At 33.7% G+C, this 15,665-nt stretch overlaps 3 protein-coding genes across 3 annotated transcripts in view; all 3 read right to left on the bottom strand.

Moving 5' to 3' along the window:
* The window catches only part of LOC116346252, a 7,855-nt gene extending 1,986 nt beyond the window's left edge, over positions 1–5,869 (bottom strand). The window contains exons 1-12 of the mRNA XM_031776191.1: positions 5,831–5,869; positions 5,492–5,692; positions 5,351–5,401; positions 5,239–5,290; positions 5,050–5,178; positions 4,617–4,970; positions 2,857–2,980; positions 2,646–2,673; positions 2,524–2,561; positions 2,390–2,433; positions 178–276; positions 31–109 (exon numbers count right to left, since the gene is read on the bottom strand). Coding sequence (XP_031632051.1) covers positions 31–109; positions 178–276; positions 2,390–2,433; positions 2,524–2,561; positions 2,646–2,673; positions 2,857–2,980; positions 4,617–4,970; positions 5,050–5,178; positions 5,239–5,290; positions 5,351–5,401; positions 5,492–5,692; positions 5,831–5,869 — 1,238 coding nt within the window. The remainder of the gene's footprint in view (positions 1–30; positions 110–177; positions 277–2,389; positions 2,434–2,523; positions 2,562–2,645; positions 2,674–2,856; positions 2,981–4,616; positions 4,971–5,049; positions 5,179–5,238; positions 5,291–5,350; positions 5,402–5,491; positions 5,693–5,830) is intronic.
* Positions 5,870–8,866: 2,997 nt separating this feature from the next.
* LOC116346253 (pickpocket protein 28-like) lies at positions 8,867–11,220 on the bottom strand. Its single transcript, XM_031776193.1, has 4 exons — positions 10,758–11,220; positions 10,515–10,692; positions 10,208–10,401; positions 8,867–9,156 (listed from the first exon to the last, which is right to left on the bottom strand). The coding sequence occupies exons 1-4, from the start codon at positions 11,218–11,220 to the stop codon at positions 8,867–8,869; spliced, it is 1,125 nt and encodes a 374-aa protein (XP_031632053.1).
* Positions 11,221–12,883: 1,663 nt separating this feature from the next.
* On the bottom strand, positions 12,884–15,004 carry LOC116346254 (pickpocket protein 28-like). The gene is made up of 7 exons (XM_031776194.1): positions 14,916–15,004; positions 14,468–14,713; positions 14,150–14,404; positions 13,819–14,089; positions 13,595–13,745; positions 13,235–13,478; positions 12,884–13,172 (listed from the first exon to the last, which is right to left on the bottom strand). The coding sequence occupies exons 1-7, from the start codon at positions 15,002–15,004 to the stop codon at positions 12,884–12,886; spliced, it is 1,545 nt and encodes a 514-aa protein (XP_031632054.1).
* Positions 15,005–15,665: the final 661 nt, after the last annotated feature.

The following is a 15,665-nucleotide window of genomic DNA, read 5'->3' on the forward strand; positions in this document are numbered from 1 at the left end:
ATTGCTTTACCTTTATTTGAAGCCCAATACAAGGGCGTCGATCCAAATTGATTTTGACTGTTGACATTGGCACCGTTTTTAAGCAACAGTTCAACAACTCGCCCATGACCTATGAAAATGATTTTGATATAAATATTATGGAACTTTTTTTATCTATAGAAAATCGATTAGAATCACCTTCCTGAGCGGCGGCAATTATTGGTGCAGTTCCAATCTTATTTATGATGTTTACATCCGCACCTTTTTCTATAAATATTTGGACGATACGCTCATAACCTTAATTTGACAAGAAAATAAAATTTCTTACATCCGTAAGATGAACTTTTCTGCACTGTGATCCACAACATGCATTTATTACGTATCTTTTACCGTAAATATGAATTCATGAGAAAATTGAATCTGATATAAGTTTTGCGATACAAATAATTTTTGATAGACTTTTCAATGCCTGTATGATATCGTAAGCATGTGAAAATTTGCAGATGTTATTTTACTTTTCCGCACACCTAGTGTAGGAAAGGTATTGTATTGGGCCAAAAAATTAAAGTCGCCCCAAAACATGTTTTCTATGCATATTTCATGTAGAAAACACGATTAGAGATGATTTTGGGGCATATTAATGTGCGTCGCTGTGTGTGATGTGTCCTGTGGCGTGCAAAATTTGTTAACACAATAAGTCTTCTTACAAAAACTCAATTCAAATTCTGACTTTGCAGGATGATTTGGGACTACTAGGAGACGTGCTGATTAGTTTTTGAGCAATATCTGTTGACCGGTGTAATTTTTTTTGGTCCTAATGGAGTACCCACATTATCCATACATTTGTTGATCATTTTTCAACCATTTTGGTGACACGATGGTTTCGTGCTCAGACATGAAATTCAAAATCTGAATTTACTGGATGATTGGGCACTACGGTTCTGGTTAAATTTTCAACGACATTGATTGATCGGTGTAAAACTTAGACTCTGAAGAGGCACTCATGAGAAAAATGCCTTAAAATGATATTCTTTTGAACGAGAAACCCGAATCTGATGTTAGTTTTAAGATGCGATCAATTTTTCACAGACTTTTCATGCAAAAATCCACAAAAAATTCATTTCTGTATGAAAGACTTGCCTTTGTGGTACCGTAATGATGTGAAACTTTGAACAGGCTATTTTTTTTTATTCAAATTTCTTTGGTGTGATTATTTAATTTGATAAGAAAATAATATTCACAAGTTTTCACGGTGATTTGAGTTACTGCAACCATACATAGACCATAATTTCAGTTTATTCCCAAAATTTCGGTTCCATGCGGAAAAGTTAGCTTGCGTACGGAAACCTCTTTATTTTTCACAAAAAGCTAACATTCTGATAGTTTGAAGAAATTTCAATACAATTGAGTACCTTACATACAAAATTCTCGTTTTTGAGCAAAAAGTCCAAAATTTTGTTCGGGAGGTACCCCTATTATTCAACGAAAAGTCTTCAAACCCTCGGAATGTTATTTTTGTGTGAAAAAAAATAAGCTGTGCAAAGTTTCAGCTCATTACGATATCATACAGGCATGGCTTCCATACAAAAATCCATTTTTTTGAAATTTTTGTATGAAAAGTGTGCCGAAAGTTGTTTGTATCGCAAAACTAACGTCATATTCGGTCTTCTCGTACCCAAAAACCTTCCAATACATATTTTTGAGTGTTTAAGAATACATCTAATATCTCATTTTTCTCATGGATGCCCATGGGCATCACACCAGATATGACACTTTACTCTATCAACCAAAGTCGCTCAAAATCTAATGGTTTCTATTCCTCGGCACCCCCAATCATCCCGTGAAGTCAGATTTTGAATTACTTTTCTTGTTTGAAAGTTATCGTGTTAACAAATTTTTGCGTACAGCGTACAGGGTACAAGGTACCACGCACATACATTCGGACATCGAAAAAACGCTAGATTCGTGTTCCCTGGCTCCTAAAACACCCAGAAAACATGTTTTTTGAGGGTGTTAATTTTTCGACCGATTCCAATACTTTACCTTACACACTGGGTGTGTGCGGAAAAGTAAAATTACATTATGACATTTATTTCAGATTTCACTTGGAAATGGACTTTCTTTCACATATACTGTGCGAAAAAAGACATTGAAAATATTTAAATTAAAATGATTTTGTTACCATTAAAAGAGGCTGTATACAGGGGACTAAAACCGTCGTTATCTTTTAAATTAATGTCAGCACCATTCCTTGTCAACAACTCAACTACATTAGATTTATCTGAAATGAAAGAGATTCAAATATTTGTGCTATTCTATGTATTTGGACAAAATGCAACCAAATTTTGAAACTACCATAGTAAGTTGCGGTTAATAAAGGTGTCCAACTATTACGGTTTTTGATATTAACGTCCACTCTGTTTCTTATTAATTCTCCGATTTTTTGTACATCGCCTGTGTAGAACATTAAACGATTTCAAATGTATTGACCAGTAATGCTTATGGATAAATTTAAAGAATTCCAAAAATATGTCCATTGCTTACCAGTTTGAGCAGCGTTGTGAAAGGCTTGCCATGTTTCTCTGCAGTGAAGGTATTTTAAAGGATTATAATACACAAAATACGATGTTTCAGTTATTTATTGGTTAGAAAAACAAAATACTTACACGTTTTCGGCTCTCCTTAGTCGAGTGGCTGGAATTGATCAAAGTTCATTATTACACGATTGACATGTATGCAATCAGAAATACATTATTTCCACATATATATATCAGCACGTAGCGACATAATGTTCAGCGTTTATTTCACACATGTTCTATATTTTTCGCTAACTATGCGCCAATGAAGGCTATTTTTTTTTTATTGAATGAAAATTACCTGGAATGCCACTTATCATCATGACAGCAAAGTATAGAATGAACACAGTTAATGACGTCATTTTTTATAAAATAAAACGAAATTCGATTTTTCCCACACAACGTAAACAACAAAGAGATAAGCACTGAAATGAGAAACGAAATATATTGTTAAACTTCAAGTTTTCCGGATTTATCGCGGTAGAAAAAGGCAAAATGATTTCGAATCGAATTTTGCTATATTTGGTCTGAATTGAGCTTTATTTATTGCGTTCTATTCGACGTCATCGTCGTGAATCAGATTTTGAATAACGCGTCACAAAAATGAATGCACTGATAACCCTTTTTTTGCTTTCAACGTTTTAGACCGACTTTACACGTGCATTACGATCGTCACAGTTTATAATAAATGAAAACAATCATATGGGGTCGATTTGCGTCAATACATTTCACTTGATTATGAATTTATTAACACATTCAGACACACGATTTCAACAAAATTCGCATTCGATACGATTCAGCGATTCAATAATTATAACTACATCAATTGTAAACAGGTAAAAAATACTGTTAAAAAATACGAATATTTTTTGCACAATTAACTATGATCTTGTTCTGGGGTCGAATGCAAGAAATACATTTTTCGTTCAATATTCGGAAAATGAAGTTCAGATGTAAGGTCCTGTTTATTTGATAGTATCACATTTTAATGATCAAAAATATATTGTGTTTACTTTCATTTCTATTCAGAAATCATTTGAATTGTGTAAAATAGACAAATACACCAAACACTTTCTTTTCAAAATCAACTTATTTTCTATGACCAACGTAAAACAAATGCACTTCGATTGAATGATCACATCAATCTAGATCTCAATACTTATCCGTATAATGCACTTTGGAAACATACAAATTTCTTTTGATGGGCTATTTAACCGTTGAATAACACTTAAAAAAAAAATAAAAGAAATAATTAGCAAATATTGTCAGCTCTGAAATTGAACGAAAACTACTTCGCTTCATCGATCGATCTACATTTATATCATGGAAAAATATTGATAATATGATGATGGTATGAATGGGGTAGAATAAAAACTACTTCTCGAAAAATTGCTATTTTAAAACGAAACCTAAAAAAAATTTCAATAAAAAGTGAATCAATTTTTTTCTGTCCAATTGAAGTGAATCAAGAAAATTTTGTTCAATAAAAGTGAACCAAAAAACAAATTTCACTCGGTTTTTTCAGTGTAAAATACACTAAAATGAATTTTTTTTGGGTTCACTTTTATTGAACAAATTTTTTTTGGTTCACTTCAATTGGACGAAAAAAAATTGATTCACTTTTCATTGAAAGTTTTTTTTAGGTTTCGTGTTTAAACATTTTTCGAGAAGTAGTTTTTATTCTACCCCATTCATATTGAACTGATTGAATGTCATATTTCGAGCTTTGAAAATGTGATAAGAAATTTGCTGTGTAGATTAAGATTAGCATCCGTTTATTTTTACTCTCTATTCAGACGTTGAATGATGAAAAAGGTTGCGATTGCTTCATAGTTTACATATTCAAATGAATTTCGAATACTTAAAGAAAAACAACAGGAGCCATATGAATAAAATAAACATTCGACGGGCGTATTTTCTCATGATTTTTTTGCTTCAAACTCAAAAAATAATCTTTATTATTTGTTTGGTAAAAACCCATTTGATGCAATTATAACTTATATTAGTGATTTATTAGATGAAAAAATACGCGCAAATTATAAAACACAATTATCACTCAACTCAACGGCAAGCCTGTTTGATTGGAATGTTGTCCATTAAGCGGCCACACGATCGACTCTATCCAATCAAAATAATGAGCAACACGCGTGTAAACACCAGGCATTTCCAAGCCACAACCTTGACCGAAAGAAACGATTCCAACTATTGTTGCAATGTATGAATCACCGTCGGGAAAGTATCGCAGTGGGCCGTCTCCTTGACAACTATCATGCCTTCCTGCTGGATCGAATGCGCAATACTGCCCTTCGCTAACACCATTTTGAAGAATATTTTTGTTTATAAGCGTTTGACTGCATTCAGAAAATGACATCGACTTTAGTTGGGCTTTAAGTAGTACGTTCGATTTATTAGTTCCTTTAAATAGAAAATAAAGAAAAATAGCTCGGCCCGATGACATGCTCTTACTTCATATTTCTTTTTAGATTTATTTTACTTCTGGAATCAGTGGTACCCCATCTGGTTACAATAAGACTGTCGGCCGTATTTCCATCGCCAATGTCCATTTGCAAGCATGGTGCAATTTTACTTGTAAACTCAATGGCTTTTGATACTTTTACCAATGCTAATTTTTAAATTAAATTATGTAAATTATTAAATACCATTTAAATTTTGAAACTCTTACCAATGTCATTTTGTTTTGTTGCCGCCGAATAGTTCAGATGCCGATAATGGTCCTGATAAATATTTCAAATTTAGTGTTTAATGCGGAAAAGGGTTTTCTATACAAATGTCACCTGTATTTGATAAATTACGGCTTGCGTGCGATCATCGTCATTCTTAGCAATCTATAGATTGCGAAAAATTATATTGCATATATGCGAAAAATTCTCTAATTACATATGTTACGAAGTAGAAGTAATTTAATTTCTACTTACTTCTCCCAGTCTTGCAAAAATCGGTTTATAATCAGGTCGGACACAATGTCCCGCGGTCATAACAAAATATTCCGATATAATTGTTCCGCCGCAGTCATAAACCACTTTGTTACTACGAATGTATGCCAAAGCCGCCATCCAAGGGAACTCCCCCGGATCCGCCTCTTCACCGCCTATGATTCGTGATTTTTCGTGACCTATCTTATTCGTGATCTCATACCTTTAATCTATAAATTTAATTCTAAATCATGTTTATCTACATCGTGATTTTGTGTCACGTCTACAATAAAGCAATATCAATCAAAAGCTTCTCGAATAACACGATTTCATTTGACAAACTCTGTATAAAATGGGCGGTGAAAACGACGAGAAAGTCATAAAGTATTGAGTTCTTCACTTGAACAATTGAAACATTCAAAAATTCGAGATCAACATGAAATTCGTGGTGTTGGCTCTTCTGATTGTCGCCTGTGTTGCTTTTCCTCAAGAAGGTGGTAAATAAATATACACTTATAATAATAAATATATTAGAATTGTATGTAAAATTGAAAATAATAAGAATTCATATGACTGCCGATTTGATTCTAAATTCAAATAAAAATGTTTAATGTTTTATTGAAATCTATTTAAGAGGATGAGCCAGAGATCGATGATGAAGGTATTCCATCGGAATATGCAGACGAAAAATCTAACAAAGATGAAGGTAACATAAAAACGACGCCATTGAATTCAATATTCTTACGCTTTATTTTTACTTTACAGTGAAGGGAGCACAAGATGCTCTCAACTATGTTCTTGATTTCCTCCAAAGCTATGGTGGTGGAAATGCAAATTCAAATAGCGGAAATATAACCAAAAATGGCGCCGCGGAAACTCAAAAGAAAAAATAAAATACACAAAAATATTGATATCTTCTGCACGCTTCTGCAACATGATAATTAACAAGAAATATATGATCAATAAATTATCATGAGCAACGTAATTTTTTTGTCTTTTCACCATCATTTCATTGAGTAAATCAGAAAATCCGCTCGAAATTCGTTCATTTTGTTCAGCGGACGAATTTCAAATTTTAAATAAGAATTTTGTCCGCTCTCCAATTTGCAACTTATCCACCAGTGGTACAGGACCAACACTGTCGAATCTATCCATCACTCAAATTGCTACTTTCTGCAAACATTAGGAAAAATCGCTTTCCGATTTGAAAAATGATTCTCCGATTCAAATAGAATGCAAAATGATCGATTTGCTAATCAATTTGATTGTGAATACGATAAAAAGCGAATGGTGTTAATTTCAATTTTATTCATCGACACTACATTGCTGCTAAAAATTTGCTAGAAATCCCAAACTTCGTGTAAAAATGCATTTTTAAAATGAGTAATTGCGTTTTAAATCATTCTGCGTCATCTAATAATGACCAAACAATTTCATCGCCATGAAATCTTTGGCATGTCCACCTTTCGCGATTTCAATGTGCATCAAAAAATTCAATGACTCAATCGAACGGTGTAGTATTTGTCCAATTTTGGGTTCGATTCAATGCAAGTTGAATTTGAATACGTTTAGCAAGCGTTTGAATGGGGTATCTGTTAAATTGTCGATTTAACTGCAATCTATCGCTCAATTCAATAGTTTGATCGGTTGTTTTATCTTTGTCATCAATTTTCGGGCGACGAATTGTCCAGTACAACCGAAAAGTGCAGTAGTAAACGAGCACTTTCAATGATGTCTTTGCAATGTTCAATTCGATCCATTTTTTGATCATCGTGAATTCAACTTACGAAGTCCCAATTCTTCGGTCAAAATGCAATATACAGTGGTTTGAGGAATCCCCAATTCTATTTCAATAAAGAAGCCATAAGAAAACCATAGATTTATTGTCTAAAACGATAAAAAATAAAATTCATATATAGTTGGCGCTGCATTCTATGCAAACTTGTGTTCCGTTGCAACGGACTAAGTGGAAAGTATTTATTACATAGAACTATACGGTCAGGGATGTTATGTCGAAAACTCTGTCGAATTTTCGACATTTTTGACATGTCGAAAACCTATGGTAGACTACATAAGCAAAATCAAGTAGTCTACATCAATTTGTCGAAAACAAAAAAAAAAAACAGCAAATAGACAAATAAATGGATTTTAAATAGAACAATACAAAAAATGTGGATTTATATTTGAATTCTGTGAATTTTTCATTCGATTTTGGCTCAAAAATGTTGTATGGTACCATTAACTTTCGTTAAAATCCCTTCAAACTTTGAGAAAGTTTTTTTTTTGTGATTTTTTTTTTTGAACGATATCATACTTTATCTCCCATATGATATACACAGTTTTTGTGATTTCTTTAGATTTTTGTGCGCACTCATTGACAAAACCGTTGACCGTGCTATTCTGTAAGTCATTGAATCAAGGATGTGTTCCGGCTTCAATGAAAAATTCTAGAATAGTACCAATACTTAATTCTGGTAAAAAAGAAATGCATCGATTTACCGGCCAGTTGTGATAATATATTATCACCAACGATTGCAAAACTATTCGAAATGGTGGTTTATGGCAAAATCGACATATTTGTCAATGGAAAAATCAACCATAATCAGCATGGATTCGTGAAAAATCGATCAACCTCAACAAATTTACAAATTCAACATCTTATTTGTGCAAATAAACGCATACTGACATTTTGAAATTGCTCCTAGCAAAACAAAACCGGCAAACCTGTTATTTTTTCTCTTTCTTCCTTTAAAAAAATGTCATTCAAGTGTTTCATTCTAAATATTTTCAAAGTTTTAGGAGTTTTCAACAAAAATGAGGTTTTCGACGTCGAAAATGTAGACTACAGTTTTCGACGTAGACTACATACACAATCCAAAAAGTCTTGTCGAATACCATCCCTGACTATACGTGAATTTTATTTTTTTTATCACTTTGGGCAGCAATCTTATCGCTTCGTTCACTGAATATTTCTTATTATTCTTGATGAATTCGCGCACTTTTTTAATGTTTTTTTGCGGATATTCCACTTTTTGGGCGACCTGATCGTTCGTCATCATTTAGCGATTCTCTACCCCATTTAAATCGTGTGAACCACTCGAAAACTCGCGTGCGGGATAAACAATCACGACCATATGCTTGTTGGAGCATTTGGAGCGTTTTGGTAAAAGTTTTACCAAGTTTAACACAAAACTCAATTGCAGCTCTTTGTTTGAAATCCATTTTGTCACCGAGAGCAAAAGATACTAAAAAATAAGACGCAATATCTTGACATATTTACATCCGATCTTCGCGAAACTTTCACACAATGTAAATGAGAACTCCCTCTTTTTAACGCATATTATATCCAGTAGGTGGCGCCACTAATATCTATTATTTTTAAAAAGTTCCGGAACTTTTGGAATGGAGGGTGTACGCTTTGTTCCACACATATTTCATTCGATAAAAATCACCGGCCAACTTTTGCAATCGTTTACATGTTTTACCGATCGAAAGTAAATCGTAGAGTAATATCAATTCAAATATTTCGTGGAAAAAATCGACATTAAGTTTCAAAATTGGCGATGATTCATCGTTTGGTGAAGATGACTCATTTGATTCCACGTCGACTTTTTCATCTTTATTCATGTCCAAATTTGAAATTCTTGACCATAAATTACCCATTATTGCTGTAATGAAATGTTAAGAGAGTGTTAAAATTACAATTACAAATGAAACATTTATATTACGCGACTTTTTAGTGAAATCAAATTCTGGTACTATTCATTCAAACAATAAATTATTTCAAGCAATATAAATACACACTTACTTGATTGATATTAATACCACCGCACCAAAAGAAATGTATGTCTCTATTGAATGACAGACCTTGATCAACAAAACAGCTGTTTTTGACAGAAAATGTCTAAGAATCTATATAGATACGTTATCATACACGTATATTATGTGTACACGTATGTATGTAAATAGTTCAATATATTCACTTAATATACGATTTATTTCTGAACGGGTTTAAGTCAACAACAGAGAAGATCGATTCTGCTAAAGCTCTTTTGGCTTGTTTTATATAAGTCTTTATATTTGAATCTTTGAATCATCTACTTGAACTAAGGATGCCAGACTTTTGAGTGGTGGATTCGTATCATATTGTATTTTTATTGAGATCTATCAAATAAGTAAATCGTCATAAATATATGTTTATTTGGATGCATCGAATTTTAACATTTGGCAATATTCAAAAACCCAATGTGATTTTAGATGGAACACATCGAGACTAACATCTTTTGTTACAGGAGTTTTTGTGATATAGCACTCAATTTTTAAGATTCAAAGATTCCGAGGAAACATTTAAAAAAGGCGTTTCGAATTTTGCGTAATTTTAAAATTCGATGTACTGTATTTCTTTCCCACACAGAGTCATGCCAGCTCCAATTTAAATTTTTTAAATTGTCCACAATTGCATGTACGATGAATAAATAAATTTAATGACTAAGTAAAATGTTGCATGTTTACACACAGTGAATTAATCATTGTTGCCATTGCCTCCAATCCAAAATGCTTATATGCGCTATGAATTCCAATGCTTTGTGCATGTCAAAATGTTTGAAAAAAAAAATTAAGGAATATATTGATGTGGTTTATATGGTTTTAGAATACTAATAGAAACACTTTTGACCGTTTCTCGTTTGAATGGTACGACAACATTGTTGTTTTTCTCACGCCATACGGTCCAAAATAATCGAAGGGTGCAGTAATAAATGAATTCAATGACACTAAGCACTGATACGCCCAAAAATAATCCAAGCAAACCGCCACAGGTGGCCAAAAAGTCGTTGTATGTTGATGTCTCAGAGCGTTGTAGTGTTGTAACTTCATGATCAGCAAAAGATACGGACAAAAGTGACGCCTGAAACCTGTAGGAAAAATTGCACTGTAGGCGCTATATAGATCGCTATGAATTTCAATATACCTTGAATAATTTTGTTTAAATGAGTCAAAAGTTCGTAGAATGTGCGTCCAATTAAACCTGGTTCGATCGATGTCCGCATCATACTTTATGTATTGACATGAAGCTAAGCATTTACACTTAGCACGAAACTCTTTAACCTTATCACTTTCCAACTCATCTTCACCAAAAAATTTCTTTGTTGCATTTTTATAACAATCAATATTAGCCACTCCACAAATTTTTGTCTTCTTATCTCCTGAAAAATGATTAATTTAAAGTCATAATTACATTTTTCAAATGATAGAGTAATTTCACTCGTACTTGGCATCGAAAAGTTCACGCAATCACACTCGTTCCGAGTGAAATTGGCCAAACACTCCTCTTCACAATTGTTTTGGGTGTAAATTTTGAAGAAATGCAACTGGCGCTCTGATTGATAGAAACATTGTCTTTGTCTTGGCGAATAGTGGCGTAAGATGTTTGATGTCATGACCATTTTCGGTTTAACCAAAATTTCGGATTTTTCGGAATTTAAAATTTCAAAGAAACGTGATAGTACTTTTTGTCTTTCACCTGGCATGGTCAAGGTCACTTTGAAACCTTGAATGGGCCCGATACACATGTAGTTAAAGTCTTCTACAGATAGACTCATAACTATAAACAATGCGGCTCCTTGTTTTGCATTGAATACTCGATATGGGTACTCTTCGCTTCTTAACCCTTTTTCATATCCCTTTTCAGGGCTCCAATTTGATATGCTTCGACTGTTGCTTACTGTCATCATTTCAGGTGCGATACTGAAAAAAAAAATATGATGTCATCATTCGTGGGAAAACAGTCACAAAAACTACTCCACACGACATTGAGCATGAAGATGAATGAAACCTACTTGTTAGTATACATTTCATTTGAGTTGAAGGAATTAAATTGAAAACATAGTCCGTCCCTTGTGAAAACAGTGGAAAATAGGTCTTTACATGGGTACATTTTTTCTCGCCAGCTACAGTACAGCAATGTATTATGAAGAGCCAACGAAACGTCTTCAATAATTTTATAAATCGAATTATTTGCAAATTTATTCTTAGATGGCGGTACATGATGTATGAATGGATTTATACATATATGGAGCAACGTTTCCAAACGAATCGTGCTGAAACAGGAGACATATTTTAATGATCGAAAGTATAGAATCGAATCAAAGGTTCCTACTCAATATGCGATAGAAGTTCGGGTGCCACCGAATAAATTCTATACGAACTTAGAAAATCCAGTTTTTCTTTGTAGAATTTTGATTGTGGACAGACTGTGATCATGGGAAAAGGAATCTTTGAAATAGGCTCTTCCTTCTCTGTGAAGCTCACTGTAACTGGATTTGCACGCCACTTGAACCAAATATTTAGAATATAATAATTGCACAACAAAACCGAAGAACTGAAGGCAATTATCCAGAATATTCTGAAAAAAATTGATCAAATCGTTATTATTCAAAATTGGAGAAAAAATTCAATGCATCAATTTTACCTTTCGGTCCAGTTTCGATTTCGTTCCCCAATGTAACGAACACCATGAATGGCTATATGTAATAAAATGAAAAGGAATTTTTCAAGTTAAAGGTGAAAAGGAAGCATTAAAAATCAAATATATCCTACTACTATTTGCACAAAAATCCTTGAAAAGTTTTCGAAATATCAACATAATTTATTGTTCAAAGTTTCTAGGTTTTTCAGAACAAGTGTTTTCTCTCCTATTCCTCGTGAAAATAAACACCATTCTTCCGCATGTGGTTATTATATTTCAAATTTGAACCAAAAATCCATCAGAAACAATTTTATCACTCATTAAATCGATACATTGCCAGGATAATTATTATCTAGTTAACCTTGTATTGACTCATACTAATTACGCGGGAATAACGCCAATGATCATCCCAATTATTCAGTGTCTACTGTCTAGTTCAGTTACATTACCAAAGTCAATTATCGTTTAATGTTTATTATTTCGTTTAAAATAACGCAAATATCATCCTCATTATCCTAGGTGTTGAAGAAAACATAAATTTAGATTTGAACGGTAGGTTACGTAAATTATTTGTCAAATTATGATTTAACAATACAGGTGCTATGTTTCAAATTAAACTTCGTGTTTTTGCTCAATTATAGGTCCAAGCATACAATCTGTAATGTATTTTATGATGACAAAATAATGCCTCTTAAATAAAAAAATAAACACGATCCATTGCTTACATTTGAAACTGTGATAAAAGCATTTTGTCACCCCACACGGTCATTGTCAAGTTCCACCCTGTGGATTTTTTTAATCACTGTTGTCAACACGCGAAAAATCACACTTTAAAAAAATATATCGATTTGAATTGTGCATGTTTTCAATATAGCGTGTGAACTGAAAACCGTTCAAAAACATCAAATTGTATCGAAAAAAGTTCATCCTTATTCCTTTTTATGGGAGTCGATTGATTTAATGGTAACGCGTGTAATAATTGTTTCCCGTTTGAATGGTACGACAACATTGTCATTTCTCGCACGCCATACGGTCCAAAACAATCGAAGTGTAACAAAGTAAATCATTTCCACGATGCTCAGCAATGAAACCCCCAAAAATAAACCAAGCAAACCGCCACAAATCGCCAAAATGTCAGTAAAAGTGTACGATTCAGAGCGTTGTAATGTGATAACTTGATGATCAGCAAAAAACACCGATAAAATTGACAATTGCGTACTAAAAAAATCAAATTCAGTCAATTTGATAGAGAAAATTCATTCAAATCTGATTTAAATTACTCGTTTAAATTTGGTGACTGCAAATTCAATGACTGTAGCACATGCAACCAGTCGAATTTGGTACGATCGATATCGGCTTCATACTTAATGGCGGTGCATGCAGGCAGACAGTTACACCTTGCACGAAACATGTTAATGGAATCATTTTTCAAATCGTCCATTACATCTTCACCGAACAACTCCTTTTCGGCATTTTTGTAACAGTTAATATTTGCCTCGCCACAGATTTTTGTATGCTCTTCCCCTGGGAAATCATATAAATGAAACATTAACAAGTGTTTCACTTTAAATTAATTGTGATTATACTTGGCATTGAAAATTTCACGCATCCACACTCGTTCCGAGTGAAATTGGCCAAACACTCCGCTTCACAATTGTTTTGGGTATACATTTTAAAGAAATGCAATTGACGTTCGGAATTGAAAAAACATTGCCGTTGACTTGGATAGTAGCGATGGAGTTTATTCGATGTTCTTATCATTTTCGGCTTAATCAAGATCTCCGATTGTTCCTTTAAGAAGCGAAGAGTAAATTTATTATTAACATTATTAGGGAATATGGGACCTCAGATTTTCCCGATTTACCGATGTTAAAACTTGAAAATAACGCGATGATGATTTTCGTGTGTCACCCGGCATAGTCAAGGTCACTTTGAAACCTTGAATGAGACCCGAGCAGAAATAGCTAATATCATCTGTTGATAACCGTAAACCAACCATCAAAGCAGCTCCTTGTTTTGCATTGAACATACGACGGGGGTATTGTTTTTTTCGAAGTCCTTTTTTGTAGCCGCTGTCAAGGCTCCAGCGTGTTACATTTTCATTATTTGTAATGGTCATCATTTCAGGGGCCATACTGGAAAAATGGTCAAATGTCAAAAGCGAGAAAATCGAAGATTTTTTTGCTAAAACTCACTTTTCGGTATACATTTCGTGTGAGTTGAGGGCGTTGAAAGTGAAACACAGACCATCCTCAGTGAAAACTGATGCAAAGAGATCTTTACATGGATACGTAGTGCTTCGCCATTCACAGGTAAGCAGCGTCTCTTCGAAGGTTGGTGATAATTCCTCGATGGTATCATAAATCGAACTATTGGTCCATTTCTCCTCAGTGTACGGCTCGAAGAAATCGTTTGGGCATACATGAAATAATGCTTGCAATCGCATTAACCTAAACAACATGCAAATTAGAAAATATGCTCAATGTTTGGATTGGGAATGATTTGGTACATACTCAATGTGCGATAAATTCTCTGGTGCGCTTACGTACATACTATATGCAGACGTTAAATCCAATTTTTCTTTGTAGAATTTTGTTTGTTGACACACGGTGATTTGGGGAAAAGGAATCGCTGAAATTGGTAACTCATTCTCTATGAAACTCACTGTTACCGGATGATAACGCCATTTCATCCAAATATTTCGAATTGACGCACCACACAATAACAACGATAAAATGAAAGCACAGATCCACCATAATCTGTTGAAAAAAAAGCAAAATTAAAGTGGAGATCAGTATGTGATCACAGTACTACTCGGCAACTGCACCAAAGCCGATCCTTCACTAATTTTGCACAACGATCGTTCCTCCTTGAAATCATTCACAATTCAAGCACCATTACGCAAAATCAATGAAGGAACTATATTGTTGCATGCAAATACTTAATTTTGATCAAACTCACCTTTCACTCCAATGCCGTTTTGGTTCAGTAATGTAGCGAATGCCATGTATCGTACTTTTGGAGCAGAATTCAGTGAACAGCTTACGCATTTTCACAGTTGCACAAGATACTTGCCAAAGTTAATCAATTGCTTTGTTTTTATTTATGTTTCTTCATATTCCACCGCAAAATAAATATTCATCTTTTATCCACACTCTGTTTGTGATTAAAGAAGCGAAAGGGAAATATTTTACACAATCCATGTATTTGATTCCTGTTAAAAAGCTAATTTATTCACGTAATGTGTTCACTTTATTTTACGCTAATTATTGTTTATTGAGGAGTCCACAGTGTGGACTGATTACATTCAGAAAGCAATTGCCATTATTGCACCTATGCACGCGATACTGATGATTTTATTTATTTTTTATTGGACGTCTTTATTCATTTTATTAAATTTCCGGACAAGAGAAACGGAAATGGAATATTTTCCACAAGAATTCGTGGTCAACACACATGCGCACTGGGGGGATTTCGGGATCTACCAACCACCTGGACTTGATGACGTCCGGATTTCCCCCTCTAACATTTTCAGACTTTACCTCCCCCAAGATTTGATTACGTCCGGATTTCCCACCTATAGCTACAGTTGGGACTAATAACATCAGACTAGTAAGATAGTTATTACTTATTACTAATAATTTCTAATAACTGGTAATAAGACGTCATCTTATTAGTGTAATAAGTATAGTAATAAGTATAGTTATTAGA

The sequence above is a fragment of the Contarinia nasturtii genome, unplaced genomic scaffold, assembly GCF_009176525.2.
Source record: "Contarinia nasturtii isolate CC-2019 unplaced genomic scaffold, AAFC_CNas_1.1 Cnas_scaffold_1489, whole genome shotgun sequence".
In the NCBI taxonomy this organism is placed as follows: Eukaryota; Metazoa; Arthropoda; class Insecta; order Diptera; family Cecidomyiidae; genus Contarinia; species Contarinia nasturtii.

Coding starts and splice junctions, on each gene's coding strand:
- LOC116346253 (XM_031776193.1), bottom strand. CDS start 11,220: ATGATGACAGTAAGCAACAGTCGAAGCATATCAAATTGGAGCCCTGAA. Junction 10,693..10,757: donor CGTGAACTTTTCGATGCCAA/GTACGAGTGAAA, acceptor ATCATTTTTCAG/GAGATAAGAAGACAAAAATT. Junction 10,402..10,514: donor GCGGACATCGATCGAACCAG/GTTTAATTGGAC, acceptor TTTTTCCTACAG/GTTTCAGGCGTCACTTTTGT.
- LOC116346254 (XM_031776194.1), bottom strand. CDS start 15,004: ATGCGTAAGCTGTTCACTGAATTCTGCTCCAAAAGTACGATACATGGC. Junction 13,746..13,818: donor ATTTTCAAGTTTTAACATCG/GTAAATCGGGAA, acceptor CGCTTCTTAAAG/GAACAATCGGAGATCTTGAT. Junction 13,173..13,234: donor CAGTCACCAAATTTAAACGA/GTAATTTAAATC, acceptor TGATTTTTTTAG/TACGCAATTGTCAATTTTAT.